We start from the raw sequence: 20,240 nt of genomic DNA, 5'->3' as shown, positions 1-20,240 counted from the left end.
ATGGATGAAAATTTAGAACAACGCGCGTGCATCAAATTTGGTGTTGCAAATGGATTTAAGTGTTCCGAAACGTTGAAAATGTTGGAAAAGGCCTTTGATGAATCGTATCTAGGAAAAACACAGTGTGACCTTTTCCTCTTCCCCAGACACAAATTGCCATTGCGGGGAACGCGTTTTGAGACCATAGAGACCATAAAAGAGAATTCGTTGCGTGAACTAAAGGTCATACCTTCGGCGGCCTATAAAACTTGTATGGAAAATTGGATCAAGCGTTGGCATGCATGTATTGCCGCAAGAGGAGAGTACTTTGAAGGCGAAAATAAAGAAATTTATTAAAAATTGAAATTTTGCGTTTTTTAATAAAATTCCGGTTCTTGTTTGATCATAAGGTATTTTACTGTCTCATTCGTAAATAACCGACACCAGAACAAATGAAGAGAGACGAATCATTCTCGATTCTCATTGAAAATAAAAGAGAGAGTATAATTGCCAACGTCACTCTTTCCTCTATGACAAGAGGAAACCATACTAACATCTTCAGGGAGCATCAACAGAATTTCAATTCGCATTCTTTCTACTATAATATGACAAATCTAAGTAATTACATCCCAGAACCTCTTTGGAAACCAAAATTACTACAAATTCGGGCACCAACAGTTAAAGTTATTGTAAAACCTTTTTCTGTCATTTTCGATTCTCACAGCTTCGGTTGAATATCGACACTGCATACTATGGGGTTTTCACTAAAACCCGCAAATGACTGAAAGAGCAAATGAAAGAAAGAGCACAATTTTGAAACTACTGTCCCGCTTATGTCATTGACGGGATATGGATTTCGTTCTCATAGTTTGCAAGCGAAGCTGATAGTGACAGTAATTTCTTGTCATTTTCGTCTATTTTGAGTCAATGAAAATGACTTTTATTAGCTCTGGTGCAAATAATGAAATGAAGTGCACTCGATTTTGTCAAAGACCGCTCAACAATTTTAATTACACGTAGCTATAAGTGAAAGTTTTCATATACGTCCCATATACGACAATAAAATCTTGTCCCGGTCCAATCCAGTTACAGAATAACGGGGTAAAATGGGCCATTGAATTAAAAAAAAGCGTCCACGAATTTTCGGTTCTGGAATAACAGATTCTTCTTTAAGTTTTAGTCTTTTCGTGGAAGGAACACTTTCCAGACGGAAGATTGTTCACTATTGTTCATGGATTTGAAAACTTACACGTGAAAATACATCATCTGCATTAGAACAGAATTTAAAAAACAACCTGCACACAAGTTCACTGTTGACATCAATAAAATATCGCGCTGGAAAAACTGAGTCTGAAAAACTGAAGATACCTTTTTTTTTGGCAGGTTGCACCTCAAAATCAAGGCCCAGAGTGTGATTTTTTACAAATTGGTTCTTCGATATAACATCAGATCTCAATGTTTCATGCATTTCTAGAAAATCATTGCTAGCTTTCTCGTACGGTGATTTTCTAAGGTTGAAAATGTTTGAACTTTGATCACCTGGCACACCCACCGCTTAAGGGAAATCGAGAGATAACATATATCATTGTAACATTTCAAAATAGCATTTCGAATACTTTCGAGGTTTAAGTTCTGTGATTTTATTAGCCATTCTTTTAAAGTGCGTTTTCTTGGACCCAAATCGTTGGATCTCGACACGACAAAAAAATGACTTAACCTATCCATACTATTTTTATTTTACTTTATAAGATGTTGAACGAAAGAGTGCATGAATTTCGGAAATGTGTAATAGTAAAAATGTTGTTTTAATCTTTTGTGTTTTTTGGTCAATTATAGAGGTTTTAACCTTAAGGTTATTCGTCTTTTCGGACGAATCGAACCCAGGCGGGCTGCGTGAAAGGCATCGTCTAATCCATCTCGCTATATCCGTCTCCAATTATATGTTTATATGTTGACAAATATCCAATATTCACATCAGGGGTGGAAATAAGCAAATTTTTTGATTCACAGTAAATGAATATAGTCAGTATTATCTTTTCATATCACATATTTTTTGTAGGTATTATAATGAATTTTTAAACGAATGATTTTTGATAAGATACATTTTAGTTTTACTTAGAATTTAGAAAGGTCTTCAATTTCATTTCCCACAATTTAAAACATAATCGCAATTTTAGTTTTGTTACCCAATTTTTTAATTCACGGTGTTCGGTTTTTTTAATTGACAATCGGAAATCTTGATTCACATTCTCGTGCGTAAAATGGGCTTATTTCCACCTCTGATTCACATAGTATTTGAGATTCCCCCGATAAATTTGATATATCTTTTAGAGGTATCAAACTTCAACTTCGGACAATATCGTAAGAAACCAGCCACGAGAGATGCTCAATATGGCTGCCTATTTGATGTTTTATTTAAAAATATACTTTTCTTATCCCTAAACTTGCATCTGAACATATTACAAAAATATGTCCGGCCTGTTTCCTATTTCTACAAAATTATAAAGCTTAATAGTTTAGCGTTTCATAGCGGAACCCTCCTAGTCATGTCCGATATTGTTCAACTTTTTTTCATGTGTTAAAACATTTGTGAGCTACCGCTTTAGAAAATTAGAGATGACCATTTGTTTTAGCACTACAGTGTACATGTAAAAAAGCAGGTCTAGACTCGAACATACGACAACTGGTTTATAAGACCAGTGTCCTATTAATTGAACCGCCAACTTGGGTAGTGTACATGGAAGGTTGCATTTTCGAGTTATTCACAGATGTTGTTTCTCTACATCTCCACCGTAGCTCAATGGCAGATCAATTCCTCCGGATTGGAGAAGGTATGTTTTTCGCAGCCCTGTCACTGAGAGATACTTGTTCGCAAATTTCATTCAGATATTGTTTTCAATCTGTTTCTCCATGGGTGTGAAACTATATTTTGTAATGAATTAAGCTTTGGTGCTTTATGACATTTCAGCTTTCAAAATAGAATGTTCAAATTTCGCAATAGGAATTTAATACCAAGGATTGACTTCACTTTAAGGCCGAAAAAATGACAAGAAGTCAAATGCATCCAAAGTCTGACTTCTCATCATCAGTGCCGTAAAATTTCTTTCAACTGAAATCGACTATGTACAACTGATTAAACAGTCGTCAGTTTATCCTTTGAAATAATATAGATATCTTCCAACAAACTGAGAGACTTTGTGACGTTTCAATAGGTTAAAGATAATAAATGAACGGTAAACCAGTCTGGATAATCACAGAATGTACTTATATTAGTTGCATTCTGTTCAAATCTTTACTTTAAATACTTTAGAACGCGTCTCTATGCATACCAAAAAATCGAAAATTATCTATTCATATTTGCTGGCAATAATTGTAAACTTAAATGAAAAACTAACACTCTTTGTTTATTACACCCATCGGAATGGTCTTCTGTCATCAAGTTGATATTCATGCCTATTCATACGAACTTGTTCACTGCCGGTGGCTGAGACAATGAAGCAGGTAGATTCACAGACGCTTGAAACGAAGCATGGTTATTCAATTGACGATGAATCCAGTGGATCTCACAACCAGAATCAGAACTAATTGGCTCAACTGGCACGTTCCCCTAGTTATTTGCAGATTTTGACAGTGAAAGGTCAGTTTTTTCATTTTCATCAAATAATTTTATTCGAAAATGATGTTTTATCGCTGCTAGATTTGAAACAAAAAGTTACATTGTTTGGCCACCTCTACAGATCGCCTACCGGACAAGAAACTTCTTGGTGAGTTTGGACAGTTTCTTTTTCCGGATAGTATCAAGAGTGGTCTGCCGGGATATTTATATTTTACCATCTGTTGATGTTGATGTCAACTTTGATATACGTCTCAACGTTCACAACAGCAGTACATTTTGATTTAGTGAGATGCTCCAGTTTATGCGTCATCCGAATAGTGTATACGCAATATAGAACTCTCAATAAGTTTCTGCATAAAATATATTGAAACATTCATCGGTATAATCGCATTCCGAACGGAAAGGTTTGGTGGACTTTCGCAGAAGTTAAAACTCTACTTGGCAGTCATCGCTACTGCAGTGTTCTGTTTCCAATAGGCTTCTGTGTGCTCGTCTTTGAATATGATTAAATGATGCAGTCTTCCGACCATTCAATGTAACCAGTTTAGGCTTGTTGCGCTTTGGTTATGTTACTAACTGATTCCATTTTTTAACATATTCTTCAAAACTTCGTAATATCACGATTATGATTATTTTATAAAAACTTTAAGCTTATAATAAGAATATTTGTATGGTAGAAAACCGAAATCGGATAGAATTAAAGTCCACCCATTTTTTTAATTTTTGCGCAGTAAAGCACCGAGTATACTTCAATTTGTAATGTGTTATCAAGGTATCCTTTTCTGCCCTACACCGGTTTAGTGCCACCGTGGAAAACGAAAACGCTACTAGATCGCTACATGAATAGTTATTTCTTAGCTACACGAAATCATTCACGATCATTTTGTTGAATTAGACGAATGCCTTTTACACAGCCTACTTGGATTTTATTTTTATCCGCTAAGAGGATCACAGCGAAAATGCATGATAACTAATGTCGTTTTTCATTTAGAACACTCGTGGAGTGTTTTGCTCGATTCGTGCAGTTGGGCAACCAAAACAGGTGCACTGTGTTCCATTGATTTGCACTGCACGAAAAAAATGCACTTTCGGGGCCATTCGCGGACAACTATTTTGCACCCGTTTTCTTTTCCGAGCAGCATACGTGCAAACCAAACTTTACAAAACCGTTTCATTGATCGGCTGTCAGGGCAAAACACTGGCACCGAGCGAGTGGAATCAATGAAAAACGACATAAGACTAAGTCTTAATTTCCAGCCTGCAGCAAGCGATGTTCGAAACAAAATATGTTCATTAAAAATTCTTTGATCAATAATTCTCACAACAAATGGAATGAGAATTTAAGTAATAATTCGGTAAAATGATCCTTTCACAATGTTATCCTTTTCACATAAATTAAACTTCCAATATTTTCTTCAAATCTTTAGGTCGAACAGCATTGAGTAATTTCATACATACTTAGCACTACCAAAGGTCTTACCATTATGTTTTTCTTTGATTAATAATTCGAAGGTCATTATTTACGTCATCACAAATCATACACAAGCAATGTAAAAAATCTGAAAGAACTGCTCAAACGCATTTCAATTTTTGCTCAGTACAATAAGAGCAAAAACAGCGTGACTCAACTCAAGTTTTGCTTAAAAAACAGTTGATCCGTTCAGAATATATACGGAAAAAAACAAAAGCAAAAGCACCCGAAACAAGACAAGGATTAATAAAAACCGTTGAACTTACCTAAGCCGCCGTCGTTTCTCGTTCAGGTTCACTTCATACCCGACGTGATGGTGCATACCATTCTCCATGGTTTGCGGGAACTCGTCCTTCGCTTCCATTTCATCCTGACCATCCTCACCGACGATGAAACTAGGCCGGTCACCACCGGAACCACCCGCACCGGATTCCATACCGTTCTCACTGATAGTATTATCGTTCACTGAGTCTAAGCACGGATCACTACTGTTTGCACTGGAATCTAACTTGTTGGAGCACGAACCTGGATCTTCGAATATGTGGTTCGCATTGGAAAATGACACGCGTTTTATCTGCTGCGCAACGGCATCGATCGCGACTTCGGTTTCCGCTACGTTTCCGTTGGTGAGGATGTTCTTGCTGGAAACGGGCGGTTCTGTATCGCGGCTATCGCCTGCTGTTTCACCTGCATTGTTGGGAAAATGAAGAAACACAAATAGTGGAGTTAAGTCATAGAATTGAAAGAAAAAAACGCCTAGGGGGTTAGAACTTGAAAAAGAAATAATCTAACGAGCGGCACAAACTGTTCAACGCAAGCGACAATGAAAAAAAAAACGAACGAAGTTAGTGAAATGACAGCTACGTACGATTTCCGGTGGCACTGAAATTAGCGTGATCGGTTCTGTTAGTGACGGAATTGGGCGGCGCTGATGCTTCGAGGGGACTATTGTCCGCCGACGCAATGCTGCGCTGTCTGGACCACCAGTTTTGCAGAAACAGGTAGGCAAACAACACTACACCGGTAAGCATCAGACTAAGCATTGGAACGTTTTGGTTATTTTTGTTTTTTGTTTTCTTATGCACTTTTATCGCATCGTTAGTCTTTGGAATGTCCTGATGGAGGTGAGAAGAAAGTGAACATTAATCAATGATGTCTACGGATTTTGAAACATGGTAACTACATTCAGCTGAGTTCGACCGAGTTATAAACTATAACTAAAGCGAGTAATGTATCGTAGCTACAAGTATAGTTATAAAAAGCTTAATTCACTTAGGTACACTATTTTGTGTAGGTGAAATTATTTTCTGAAACGTTCCAATAGACCTTTATCTAAACGATGCCAAATCCAATCATTACAAAACTTACTTCACACTTTCACTGAGTTCTTTTGTAACGCTCGGGTTCGTAGAACACTCGACACAACGACACAACTCCAACGACGGTTCAAACTCAAATGAGCTAGGTTCACTGAATAATTTTAATTCAACCTTATTGACAGCGATACAGGACGTTCCATCGGACGATTGAATGTTTTTGTTTTCAGTATACGTAGGTAGAGTAAGCCTCCACCAAAACAGACAGCAAACGTTATCAACTGTGGTGTTTAATCTTAGCACGATTCCGCAGGTCTTTGCCATGATTCGACCGGTGCGCTGCAATGTCAGCTGTTGATGGGAAATTATCCTCTGTGAGAAGTGAAAACTACAGACTGCACTGATAGGTTAGTTTACGTTTCACTTACACCCATTAACTCGAACGCTACGACTGATACTGTCGATGGAAAGATGATCCGTACGAAAGTTAACCACTGGCAAGATCAAGGGACGTTCGACTGTTGAATAATCCCAGTTTTGTTTTAGAAAACGAGAAAAAGTCGAGCCATTCCGGGCAAATCAAGGTTACTGATGGGTCAAGCAGACACAAGTCGGTGAAAATATATACTGATAATAGAAAAGCAATCCGCTCGAAACTGACTGGAACCTTGAGTCGCATTGTATTACATAATCAATGAACGCAGAGTGATATTGATAAGGCTCGAATAGGAATGACATTACGAGTTTCTAAGTGGATACCGTTACCAAATGGTTTGGCGAATAATGATCAGATAGAAATCAGCACGCAGTGGCATTCCGTTTCATTTGAAAACGTTGTTCCGTTGTTTTCCGATGGGCATTCCGAATCATTTGAAAACGAGAAAATAAAAAACATTCCCAGTGGCTTGTTATGGACAAGATAAATGAAATTTTGGGCGGAAAGTAATTGTGAATGGCGAGCGCTACCGTGTGATGATCGACGATTTTTTCCCCAAAATGGATGAATCGGACATACCTGACTTGTGGTTTCAAAAAGACGGTGCCACATCCCACACGGCACGTAAAACAATAACCAAATTGGGGGCCGCCCGTTAATTGGCCGCCTAGATCGTGCAATTTAAAGCCTTTGGACTATTTCTTTTGGGTCTATGTTATGGCTCATGTCTGCAAGGATAAACCAGCAACGATTGACGCTCTGGAAGCCAATACTGAAGCATTTATTCGTGAAAACCTCTTAAAAATCATCCTTTACACGCTGAAAAGCACTCACCATTATTGAATTTGTTTACTACAAAATAAAGTTTATTGCTCTCATATTTTTTTCGCAGGAACATGCAAAATTTACGAAAGTACGAAAGAACGGCTTAACAGAACTAGTGCTTTTGGTAGAACTACCATTTCAGAGCGACTCTTAAAAACGAACGGGCTCGCTCATCTCTACTTGAAATCAAATCTACGTATCTGACCTCAGGGAAAAGTGGCATCACGGCGGGTTTATATCGTTCGCCTCGCACAAGAAACCATGACTTTCAATGTGTGTGTTCAGAATTTTAGCAATCTCACTCGATTGTTCAGTCGATGAAACAAACTCGCTCAAATTCGGGACGGCAGAAACGAAGTACAGGATTGTGTGGTGAACAATTAGGTTTTGCACGAACATGACATAACCTCACAAAATGAACAGAATGAACTTTTTTTTGACAGTCGACGTGTACTTGTTTACAGTTTAAAAGTTCATCAGAAGTTCATCGTTCGAATGTAAACATTGCAAGTCGCCTCACACTCAACAGATTCATACGTATATCGCTCCTTGATGCTGAAAACACATATAGGGTAATCTTTTTAGTTCTTTTGACTGTGGAATACGTTTTTAACAGGCACTTTTTTGTCATTTTCCAATTTTTAACTTGCAGTCGTAAAACAAAACAAGTACACGGCAACTGTCAAAGATGAACTTGATTCATCAGCAGTTCATTTGTGTCGTCATCGTGCAAAACCTAACTTAGAAAGAAAACAATTCTCGGTTAATTTTTCAAAAGGGCGTATAAGCAAGTGACAGTTTCTCTTTGTTTACTTTCTCTTCTATTAATTACCAAGCGGTTTCCACGTTTATCACTCAACTCTTTGCATGAAATGATACCCGAAACTTTCGACTTTCAAACAGAATAGCGATATCAAAGAAAATCTTTTTAATCACATCACAATAATCGAAAGAGAGAGTGACTAAAGAGAAACTGTCACTTGTTTATACGCCCCTTTGAAAAATTACCCGAGAATTAGGTTTTGCACGATGACAACACAAATGAACTACCGATGAATCAAGTTCATCTTTGACAGCTGCCGTGTGTTTGTTTTGTTTTGCGACTGCAAATTTAAAATTGAAATATGACGAAAAAGTGCCTGTTAAAAACGTGTTCCACAGTGAAAAGAACTAAAAAGATTGCCCTGTTTGCGTTTCAAGCATCAAAGACCAATATTTATATAAATCTGTTTAGTGTGAGGCGACTTGCAATTTTTAAATTCAAACGATGAACCTATGTAGAACAAGGTACGCCAGCTACAGCTGTATAGCAATGAAAACGCATCTCTTCCAAGGAAGAAGATGACAATGAGATCCAGATATAAAATAAATAATTTATTTTCTCATTGTTAAACGGCCACATTAAGTCGAAGAGCAAATGAGCTGAAATTAAAAAAAACATTTTCTGAAAAAATAAAGTATAATTTTCAAACTAATCGATTGAATTTTGATCGATTAGTAGGGTTCCTGATCGATTATTCGATTTTAAATTTTTCGAATTATTCCTCGGTTGATTTTTCATTAGGGCGTATTAGGTTTTTTTTACCGTCACTGTTAACCTCAATCGGAACACATTTTGACAGTCCAGCAGTACTGTTTGTAAACAGAGATTTTTTTGTTTGTTAACAATTTGGACTTGCACTCGGTGCGCCGTAGAGAAGGTAGCTGTGAACATAAACAAGTGCAACTGGATTATCAACGGATTAATAACATTGTAGAGCAGGTTCTGAACTTTTTGTAATCTAGTTTTATACGCCGTTCGCTTCGCACGAGACATTTTCATCGAAACTCTGGTGTATCTTTGCATACGAGAAAAACGCAGAATTGTCTCGATCATGGAGTGTGAGTACACGGCTATTTCCGAGAAATCCATAATTCTAAATGAATTATGATATTATTGAAAATATATCTATATGGAACAAATAAAGAAACCAGCTGCCTACATATTCAAAACAAATGTAAGCTGTGATTCTGACAATATTTGTTGAATCCTACGTCACTTGTTGAAAAAACCTCATATGGTTGCATCTTGTAGTCCAATTCCTTCGACTAACGAGAAGCGCATTCCGGCACGGGACTTCAGTATCGATCGAAACCAGTGATAATCAGATGGTGCCATGACTGTACTGAAAAGACGGCTCCAATAATTCAGTTATATTGATGTTTTTTTCCTTTTTGTTTCTGTTTTTCAAAGTTTTCCACGAAAAGTAAATCCTGACAATCCTAGAAATCTTTGTGGTATCTGCCAACTCGAGCACCTGCACTTTTCAGTCTGCCAATACCAAGCAAGGCCGTGATAATACATTCCTTTTGTGAAATTTGACCATTCCATTTCAGCAGACTTTGCAGCCGATTCCTAGCGTACATATAGGTCAGGACATTCTTTCATTTGAACTTGATCTCGTGGTAATCAGTTCAGCCTGTCTTACACGCACATTAGCATTTCGTTGCAGTCTCGATTCAAATGGCGTAAGACACAGTAATCGCATGACCTTCCAGTGTGAGAAAGGTAAACATACAAAAACCAAAATGACATGACTTATGCGTGCTGATCAGCTGCAAATTGAAAGACGAGCTATCAGCAGTAGCAACAGCGTGAAGATAACATACATATACATATGAAAGCATGGTGTTTAATAATATACCTACAAATTCTGGTCGTTCAACAAGAGTGAATTGATTTTACTGAAGGATTATCTGGAATCTGGATTGTCAAACCAATTAATTGAAATGAAACTTATTTCCGGAGTAATTTTGCAATAGGCCGTAAGTATCACGGAGAGAATCGTTTTGTTAATTTTTTTTCACTTCAGCGAATAAAATTATTGATGGTTTCTTTGAATCGACAGATAGATTATATATTAAACCGCTCTGAACAGCCATTCAAAAAAAAACAAATACATATCATAGTTTTACATTGAGAATTAAATAAATAAATCGAAAAAAATACGAATGATTAATAACATATAGCCTAATATCACCTTACCAATGTTGTTACTCAATTGAATCTTATCGAAACGCAAATCGAATTTGTTATCTTTTTACGCGGGCTTATGAAAGAAGCCAATGAACTGAACAGGAAGGAAAGTAAAATTTAATCATAGCATAAGAGTTATCGAAGCACAGCACCGTGTTAGAACGAAAACGCACAAAACAACTACATTTAGGAAATACTACATTGAACTGTACCCATTGTAGTATTGCTTTTAAATTACTTCATAAGAATATTGCAATTTTGAACAATATACAAATGTAAATACGAATATGATTTTGAAGTTCGATGATTTTTTTGACAAAAATTCCTCGAAAATAAGAAATATTTTTAAATCATAGAAATTTTACTCCAAATTTTCTGATCCGCCACTTGTCACAGAAACATGTTATCGCCAGAGATTATGCAATTTTACCGCAGATGAGGCTTTTAGCGATCGGTAATTAATTTCGACATAGCAACAATTTGCCTTCTATTAAGCGAAGGAATCGATACGTCGAATAGGACTCCGTAGCACAATCTCCTTATACCTGCACTGAACCATTCCGTTCAGCGAAAATAGACGTGATTAGTACAATCAGTGGTTATCAACAAATCGCACCAAAACAAAATTAATTCCCTTTAGCCATCTAGTGTTGAAATCATCAAATTTTCGTGAACTGACCGTGCCACCAATACAATCTGGCTATTTTGTCATTCATTCTAGTGCACAGCAATAACCACCATTCAATTACCGACAGACACATAAGACGATTTACACACCGCTGTTCATTAATCATTCATTAGACTTGTCGCGTCGCATACAACAAAACTATAACAGTACAAAGCTATCCCGAACCGTTCGAACAAGTTTATTGATCCTTGACCTAACACACTTGCGGCCGGAGGTAGTAAATGTTGTTGTTATTGAATGTAGTTCCTACCTTTTTGGACAATTTTTCGTCGGTAACGAAACCAGCCAATCACAACCGATACCGTGAAAGTGCGAGTGACAACTGAATCGGAGCAAAGAACGTTTGGAGACCGGTAAAGAATTTCTATGTATATTCAAAATAACGACGTCATCGCACTAACTCGATTTTCCGTAATGGATTTGTTGATGTCTAGTTGATAGAAAATAGCAGTTTGCAAAAGTAATTAACCTTAGCTTTTCATACCTTCGGGTAAAGCCTTGAAAACACTAGCATCTTGAATGAATATACAAATTTGACACGAATACTTTAAAAAAAAACGAACTTAAATCACCTAGCAGTGGGATACCTTTGGAGTTCAACTAATTAAGTAGAACACATCTTTGTTTTCTATGTAGAGGTGCAATCGTGAAATTCAAGGAAATTGATAAGTGGTCCAATTTTGAATCTGTTTTCTGGCATTATGTCATCAATTTCGTGCTTGAGGTCTTCATTTGTTTCTGGATAGTTGGTGTAACATTTATCTTTAACCACTCCCCAAAGAAACATTTTTCATAAATAAATTCAACCTTTCAAATAAATGTTTAATCATTGAAATCCATCAAAACGTTTTTTTCATTATTGCATTTTTAAACTCGAAATTTTTCGTGGGACACACTGTACAACGTACAACATGAAACAGTTCCACTATTTCCGGTGTTTCTGGAATCGGAAACCAGAATAGCCGGACTCGCTTTGTTTGGCTTTCTACTGAAATTGACTATTGTTATTTAAGCCTATCAAACTTGCCACAAAACCAACCTCCTCTTCTTTTGCATCAACAGATTACAATCTCGGATACTTTATTTTTTTATTTCCAGACATTTGAAAAATGGTATCAAACCAAGTTTAATGCTCTATTCTGAATTAACGGTAGATTTCGCACAATGAACTAAGATCAACATTACCGCCTCAGAGTAAAAACTTCTTCTTCAACTTCTACTATGATTTTTCAAATGAATTTGCCCGTTTTCATAAGAAATCGTTGAAAAGCTGGAGTAATTAGAAGTTTTCCTACCGATTTGACAGTTCTTGCTGAAAGTATCATCTCTAAACAAGCAGCGCCTCTACATTTCAGTTTTGCGACAATATGCCAATCCTAGGAACAATTTCATGACACCATTTCGTGATAGATTAAAGTCGAATGAATTGAAACAGTGGTTGGAAGATACGGCACATGTTGGCAAAAGGCTCGTTGTACCCACAATTTGTAGGAGATCCAAAGAAAATAGTTTCGAAGATGACGGCGATGGAAATCTATTTGTAAAAGCTGTAAAAGCTCGGAGCAATCTATTCTTGAGTGGAGGAGATCTACCACCAAAGTAGCCTAGCTAACATCGCGGCGGAAAGATAACAAATCGAGATCAATCAGTTTACATCTGTCATGATAACTTGGAAGATTCCAAGGGTATTTCCAAGAAAGCCGACGTAGAGCGAATCGAACAAATTTTCGTTGAATTACTTCAATGTGTTGGATATCGATTTGGTACCAGACAACCGAGACATATTCGAGCGTAAAGCGAACTATGGCAAATTACAATGCTTTTAAGCAATGTACATCATCGAATTCTTTAGTAAGGCGGAAAAAATCTTAGTAGCTTAGAGACTTTGAAGATAGTAAATTCAATGTTTCCTAAAATTTAACTTAGAGTGTAGGAGGTACTTCACAGACGATGTACGTCCCAGAACAATTTGTGCAATATTATAATCGAAACTGACTACAGACTGTTTGCGACTAAAAACAGATGACGGAGCATTTGGAGGCGTTCAAAACCATTCTGTTGATGTTACACCAATTAGTGAAATTATTTAACTACTCTTGTAGGAATTCTGCGTCAGCTGTGAATTTGATGATATGAAATAATTTGAAGTCATCGGCGAACGATAGTTTCATACACTTGATCGAATCGTTGAGATAAAGTAAAAATATAAACGGTCCAAGGTGACTTCGCTGAGAAACTCCAGAGGTAACAGCGAATGGTAAAGTTGTTCAGTCTCCTATTTTCACAATCATTACACGGCCAGTAAGATATGAGTGAATTTCGAAATGACCCGTTAAATTCTAGTCTATTTAACTTTGAGACTTAGCGGAGCAGAGAAAGCGGAGCAGAGAAATCGGTGTAAATAGAATCTTCTTGAAGTCGTGATTGTAACGAACGAAAATAAGTGCACTAACTTTTTTCAGAGACGGCTGAATCGTTTCTCACAAACTTAGATTTAAATGAAAGGTATAATTGTCTTATATAAAGTTCCTGAATTTCATTTCGATCCGACTTCCGGTTCCGGAATTACAGTAAGATTTGTGCAAAAATTACATTTTCTAATTATTTGCTCACTTTTCTCAGAGACAAACAGATTTTATCAAAACTCCTATACAAAACTTCAAAATTTTATCCGGATTTGACATTCGGTCCTGGAATTATAGGGTAAAGTGTGATAAAAATTTGTTACCGTCACTTAAAGCGGCGAAACAAAATAACTAAAAAACATTCTACACTGGCCTCCAAACTACTCCAATCGGTAGCCAGCATCAGTAGACAACCAAACAAACCGATTCCGGCTATCCTGGTTCCCGATTTCCGATGCCGGAAGCACTGGAAATAGTGGTTAAATATTCTAAAAGAGATCTTACTTACTTTTCTCAGCGATGGCTTGACCGAGTCTCACAAACTTAGGTTCAAATGAAAGGTCTTTTGGTCCCATATTGAATTCCCAAATTTCATCCGGATCCGACATCCAGTTGGGTAGAGTGAAGTCATAGTCAGTAGACGTCCAAACAACCAAATGTCGGCTTTTCTGATTTCCGCTTTTCTATTAACGACCGGAGATTGTGATTATAGACTCAAAAATGGATTGCAGTCACTTTTCTCGAACTGATTTCGATTATACCTTCTGTTCGTTCACGCAGTTCCAAAAGTGTTTAGGTTTGGATTTAAGATTTTTTTTTTCGATGCGACGTTGAAACGCGCAATAAAGTGATTTCTTCAAGCGTTTGTAGCGGTTATTGAGATGAACATAAAGTGATCTAAAAAGTAATAAAGGTCGCTCAGCGAATTTTTTTTAGCGCTGAACGTTTGGCACTTTTGTAACGTTTTAAAGTGGGATTCGACCAAAGAGGGTTCTTGATTGCTAAGAATTATTCTCTAATTTTAATAAAAGGAATTCGTATTATAATGAGAAAAACTTTATCGCTTTCAACAAAATAGCAAACTGGTAAAAGCTGTATTTGTTTCCACATTCGTAAGTGAAATTTAAAGCTATGATTGCATGCAAGCAAAATTTGAGCATAAATCTGGCGATAAGTGGATAAATTATATCAAAAAACTAGAAAGAGCAATAAGAAATTTGCATACATATGAGCTGTTAATATAATTTTGTCGTACACAAGTAAAATACAACTGAAGTCAATCAGTCTCTGTTCTCGGTTCGAGAGTGCGATGTTCTCGACGCGAAAGCTACAGTTGTCTTGTGAATAACGACGAATCAACTGTGGCTCTCGTACTATTGCACAGTATTCTCCTGTCCAACGAACTGTTCAATAGAAACATCGATTTTTTTATTTAAAAGATATTTTTATTCAGGCCTAGAAGCTTTACGTGGCCGATTGAGCCGATTTTTTAAATAATTTTTTTTGTATTGGATATCGTTGATCTCGGAGTTTCCATTTCCCTCCTGCGAGGAATGAGGAGCACTTTGATCGTGGCTTGTCTCATCATCCATTGCCGCATTGGTGGTATTGTTGTTGATTTCCAACTTCTTTTCGTTTTCCAGTCTTGAGTTCGTTGCCAGTTGCTTTTCGTTCGCAGTCTTGAGTTCGTCGCTAGTTGCTGTAGATGCGCCTTGTTGTACATTGGTTGCAGTTGCTGGTTGGTTGAAGGGTAAGTTGTTAACTGCAGCTGGTGTACTTTGTTCTATAGGGGATACCGATTGTTTCGTTGAAGGGGGATGCTTGCTGGTTGGTGTGAAGGAAGCACCGTTGTCCTTTGGTGTGGTTGTCTCCTTGTCCAGTTTATCACAGTTTATCCAGGCTTACAGTAGAGAACAGCTTTTTGTCAATATTGACATGTGGCCATCTGATTGTCATAGGTAACAAGTGATTTGCACGGGATTCTTGTATCCTGACCGAAAGTCACATAAGAAGGGAAAAGGCCTCTTCAAGCGCATGCGTAACAAACGTACGCCATTCAGAATACCGGAGAAAAAGTTCTTCCACTTTTCTTTTCCGATAGAGAGAATCTCTCCGTATTGGGACATAGTTTTGCGAATATAAGGATCGATGACGCTTGAGGCAAGATCATGCACCCGCACTTCTATAGCACTATCTTCCATATATACAGGAATGTTGTACTTAATGTTTTCGTGCTCCATATAGTGCACATTGTTATTGTCTTCTGCGAATTGAATTGCATTCAACTCTTTATAAAACTGGATGTAAACAACATTATTTGTCTTATTGCATTGAAGTAAATGCACCTTCAAGTTTTCGTATCGAAGATCGAATTTTGCACTGCCTGAAATCAACAATAATTGTATTCTTTCGTAGCGGCGGTAGCTTTTGTTCGTTTGGTTCACTCATTTCAAGATCGTTCTATTGTTCACTACACAATACTCTATTTGGTTTCTTCCGTCCCGAACGTAAGCGGTTTTGTTTTATCGACTGACTTGGATGAGATGTGAAAGCGAACTGAAACATCGATTTTTTTAAGTTTCAAAGTTATTGTTCCACATGAATAGCTCGAACAACCCCATTTAGCTGATCCTTGTAGTTTTTTTTAATGATGATTTGAGATTGTTGAGATTTTATAGGTTTGTAATAAACTTCTAAACTTGTTTGTTTCTTCGTACCGTCCTAAAAACGAATGATACCGAAAAAACTCGCGCTAAAAAGTACTGTATTCAGTCTATCAATTGATTAGAAACAATTGGGTTGACTGTGGTATCTAATTTTACTGGCAAACATCACTTTACCATGATTCGTTCAAAACTCCTACTATTGCGTTATGGCAGAAAAATTGCTCACACGAAAAAATCGATATTTCCGTTAATAGTGGACGGATTTCTACGATCAAAAGACATCAAACTTTAAAACAAATCAAAAAAGATCTAGATGATTCTAGTGATCCTGCAACCAGAGACCAGCGGACCTGGTTGTCAAAACAAATGACAAAAAGATCGTGCTGTTGCCGGGGCTTCAGTTTGGCGGATTTACTTTTCGCGCGTCTAAACTCATCACAACTCAGCGCCTTCTATGTTTCAATTTTCGAACGAACGAATTACACCCAGGTAGGCTGCGTGAAAGGCATTGACTTACCCATCACGCTACATCCGTCCGCTGGAATATTTAAACAAATTGGTAAAACTGCTCGTGAAATGTGAGAGCTGCATATCTTGATAATATGGTCTTTGGTTCTAATTAAGAGAAACCAATATTTTAACAGAATATTATTCGATCATTAGAATTTCAACCCCAAGTGAATAAAGAAGAATAAACATTCCTATGAATTCTGACAGCTTCATTCGAAAACAGATAATCTTTTGAACCACAGCGCTATCTACATGTCGAACTGTCATTAGATGGCCAATAAATTGTGATGTACAATAAATCGAAAACAAAACTAAAGATATATGAGGGTGTAATTCCGGGCATCATGTTGATAGCAAAATAGTAAATAAATCTAAGGCTGAAACTTTTGTTGTTTTATATAGCGGAAATTAAAATCTTGCGGCTTATAGCTCTATTGTATTGACTCTGATATTTCCAATTTCAATCCGCCAGATTTCATTCCCATGCCATGTGATCGTCATCGTTTCGCCACTTTTTGTTCAGATTGGATAGAAGTTCTGTTTAGGCCCTTTTGTCTATAATATTGACGATTGACCTTGAATAGTAATTTGCCTTCGTACAGGAACCGTCAGAAATTCGAGATATTTTTTTGAACAGAAAAAAAACCACTGTCTGTAAATACTAGTACGATAGCAACGTCATCAATCAGAAGGTAAGAAAGAACATATATTTTTTATTTTTACTAATGACTGCATAGTAAACGAGCGGCACCGGTATTAATGATCTCCTTTCGCGTCTTATGTGAAAGTTGTTAGTAATCGCTGTTGTTGTGTTGAATGGAGAAAAGAACAGGTTGAAACGGTACACATGAGAAGATAACAAAGAAATAAAACGGTAGATAGCACGCACACACACCAGCGCAAACGCGTCTCATCTGCTGATGATGACGATGACGAAAATCACACCATCGCTTCTGATTGGTGGAAAAAGCTGAGCCCATATTAATTGGACAACAATGCCGTCACTGAGAGATGGAATATCAATCGACCGCTGTAGGTTGTCAATCGGCTAATATTTGGCTATACAATCAATTCTCAGGCCTACACAAAAACGCTTCAAGGCTTCAACAATGCTGACTCGATGAAAATTAAGGAAATTTCCTACATACACTTATCCATATTTCAACTCCGGCGCCTTCGGGCAAGCAGTACAACTTTTCTTCACTGATCGATATTTCTTTTCACTCGAAAACAACGTTTTTATTTTCGGGGATAACTCCCACATACGGCAAAACGGAAGCGTTTATGTTTTTCCAAATTTCGTTCACCAAACTGCGTCGTTGTACAATTCGTTTCGTTCGCTTCAATACTATGTTACGGTAGCATTTTGCACAATGCCGTTAGTTGAAAAATATAAACCGCACAAGTGAAACCATCAGCAGACAGATTTTTTTACCAGGATCGATTGTCACCGGAGTTTGTTATTATAACATGCGAAAGAATAGTTAAAACAAATTAGTGATGACATGTTGTGAGTGTGCCCTGTGGTTTTTGATCTAGATCAGTTTCGTTGTTTATCTTGTCAGACTGATCTGATTGTTTGGGTTGATTTCGGCGGTTTGTAAAGATATTAAATATTATTCTTTTGAGGAAAAGCTGTTTAATTCAACATAGAAATCTGCTAATATGTTCGAAAACCAAGCAATCCACACTGAGCATAAAGATGTTATACACGATGTAGCGTACGATTACTACGGACAAAGAATGGCTACCTGCTCTAGTGATCAGCACGTGAAGGTAAGTAAACTTTTCGGTCAAAATTTAGCGCATGAATTTCCATTGAAGGAAGTAAAATTCAACCAACATTTCAGGTTTGGGATCAGAACGAAAGTGGTGCTTGGACTGTAACGGCTAGTTGGAAAGCACATCCTGGCTCCGTTTGGCGTCTCTCATGGGCCCATCCTGAATTCGGCCAGGTTCTTGCAACCTGCTCATTCGATAGAACGGTTTCTGTCTGGGAGGAGACTGTTGGTGAGAAAACATCCCCGGCCATGTCACCTGTGAAACGTTGGGTACGTCGTACGAATTTAGTTGATTCGAGAACCAGCGTTACGGATGTGAAGTTTGCACCGAAATCACAAGGTCTGGTTTTAGCAACATCTTCGGCCGATGGCATAATTCGTATATACGAAGCACCAGATATAATGAATCTGTCCCAATGGACACTATCCCACGAGATAGCGGTGAAGATTCCGCTGAGTTGTCTATCATGGAATCAGTCAATGTTTAGACTCCATGCTCCAATGATAGCAGCCGGAAGTGACGATTCATCCCAAAGCACTGGTGGTAAAGTATTCATTTTTGAGTACAGTGAAAACTCACGTCGATGGACTAAAACGGAAACGATTAATTCGATAACGGATCCTGTTCACGATATTGCTTTCGCACCAAACGTAGGGAGGAGTTACCATATTTTGGCTGTAGCCAGCAAAGACGTACAAATTTTCAATTTGAAACCAATGTTGTAAGTACTGCATCAAAAACAGTAGCATTCGAAAGAACTAATTATCAAAATTACAGGGAGCCTACATCAAACACACGGCTTGACGTACAACCTGTTGCGCAATTTGGAGACCATTACTGTACGGTTTGGAGAGTTACATGGAACATTACTGGTACAATGTTGGCCTCGACGGGAGATGATGGATGCGTTCGAATGTGGAAAAGTATGCTAATGATTTTCAGCATTAGTTTCGTTTTAATCATTCGGTACATTCTAGTGAACTATTTGAAAAACTGGCGTTGTGCTGCGGTCCTTAAAGCGGAAAATACACTCTCAGCTCAGGAAAACTCTATCGCACCGTCGTTGAACCTCTGTAGCAGCATCGTGAATGCTACCGCTAAATACTACAAACGCGGTACTATCAGCCATCCCAGTCAAGTACCACGCCACTGAGATGTTATATGTTCATTATTAACAAAAATAAAATCAATCTAATAGCGATTTTGATTACTACACTGGAGTTACACCGGCATGGAAATAAATTGGTCTTGAGATCAAGCCAGAGTAGCCACGTGATAAACAAAACTGCTATTGAATATCGTTTCTTCCTTAAATATATCATTTATTCAAAATTTACATTAAAATTAATCCTAATGATGATGAGCTCAATTCATCCGCGTCGCCTTTCTTACACAGAAGGGGTATACAATCGATGCAAAAATCGACTTTTCAGCCGAAACCCGGAGGGTGGAGGATCAGTTCGTCGAGTTTACAAAATGTCTGTGTGTGACAAATGTCACTCAAGTTTTTCAAAGATGGATGAGTCGATT

General features: G+C 37.5%; 2 protein-coding genes across 4 annotated transcripts in view; one reads left to right on the top strand and one right to left on the bottom strand.

Moving 5' to 3' along the window:
- Positions 1-18,372, bottom strand: part of LOC131438948 (acetyl-CoA carboxylase) — a 55,163-nt gene extending 36,791 nt beyond the window's left edge. The window contains exons 1-3 of one of the 3 annotated variants that reach the window (XM_058609362.1): positions 18,077-18,372; positions 5,935-6,181; positions 5,333-5,753 (exon numbers count right to left, since the gene is read on the bottom strand). In XM_058609362.1, coding sequence (XP_058465345.1) covers positions 5,333-5,753; positions 5,935-6,109 — 596 coding nt within the window. In that variant the 5' untranslated portion in view covers positions 6,110-6,181; positions 18,077-18,372. Of the gene's footprint in view, positions 1-5,332; positions 5,754-5,934; positions 6,182-6,434; positions 6,671-18,076 lie in introns of those variants that run through there. The other 2 variants (XM_058609363.1, XM_058609365.1) reach the window with 2 other exon arrangements.
- A 92-nt stretch (positions 18,373-18,464) lies between these two features.
- Positions 18,465-20,024, top strand: LOC131438949 (nucleoporin seh1). Its single transcript, XM_058609366.1, has 4 exons — positions 18,465-18,704; positions 18,779-19,431; positions 19,488-19,633; positions 19,688-20,024. Exons 1-4 carry the CDS (start codon positions 18,594-18,596, stop codon positions 19,861-19,863), a joined length of 1,086 nt encoding a protein of 361 aa, XP_058465349.1. The 5' UTR covers positions 18,465-18,593; the 3' UTR covers positions 19,864-20,024.
- Positions 20,025-20,240: the final 216 nt, after the last annotated feature.

Source organism: Malaya genurostris, chromosome 3, assembly GCF_030247185.1.
Source record: "Malaya genurostris strain Urasoe2022 chromosome 3, Malgen_1.1, whole genome shotgun sequence".
NCBI lineage: Eukaryota > Metazoa > Arthropoda > Insecta > Diptera > Culicidae > Malaya > Malaya genurostris.
The sequence above is the reverse complement of the archived record's forward strand: the minus strand, read 5'-3'. Positions and strand labels throughout refer to the sequence as shown.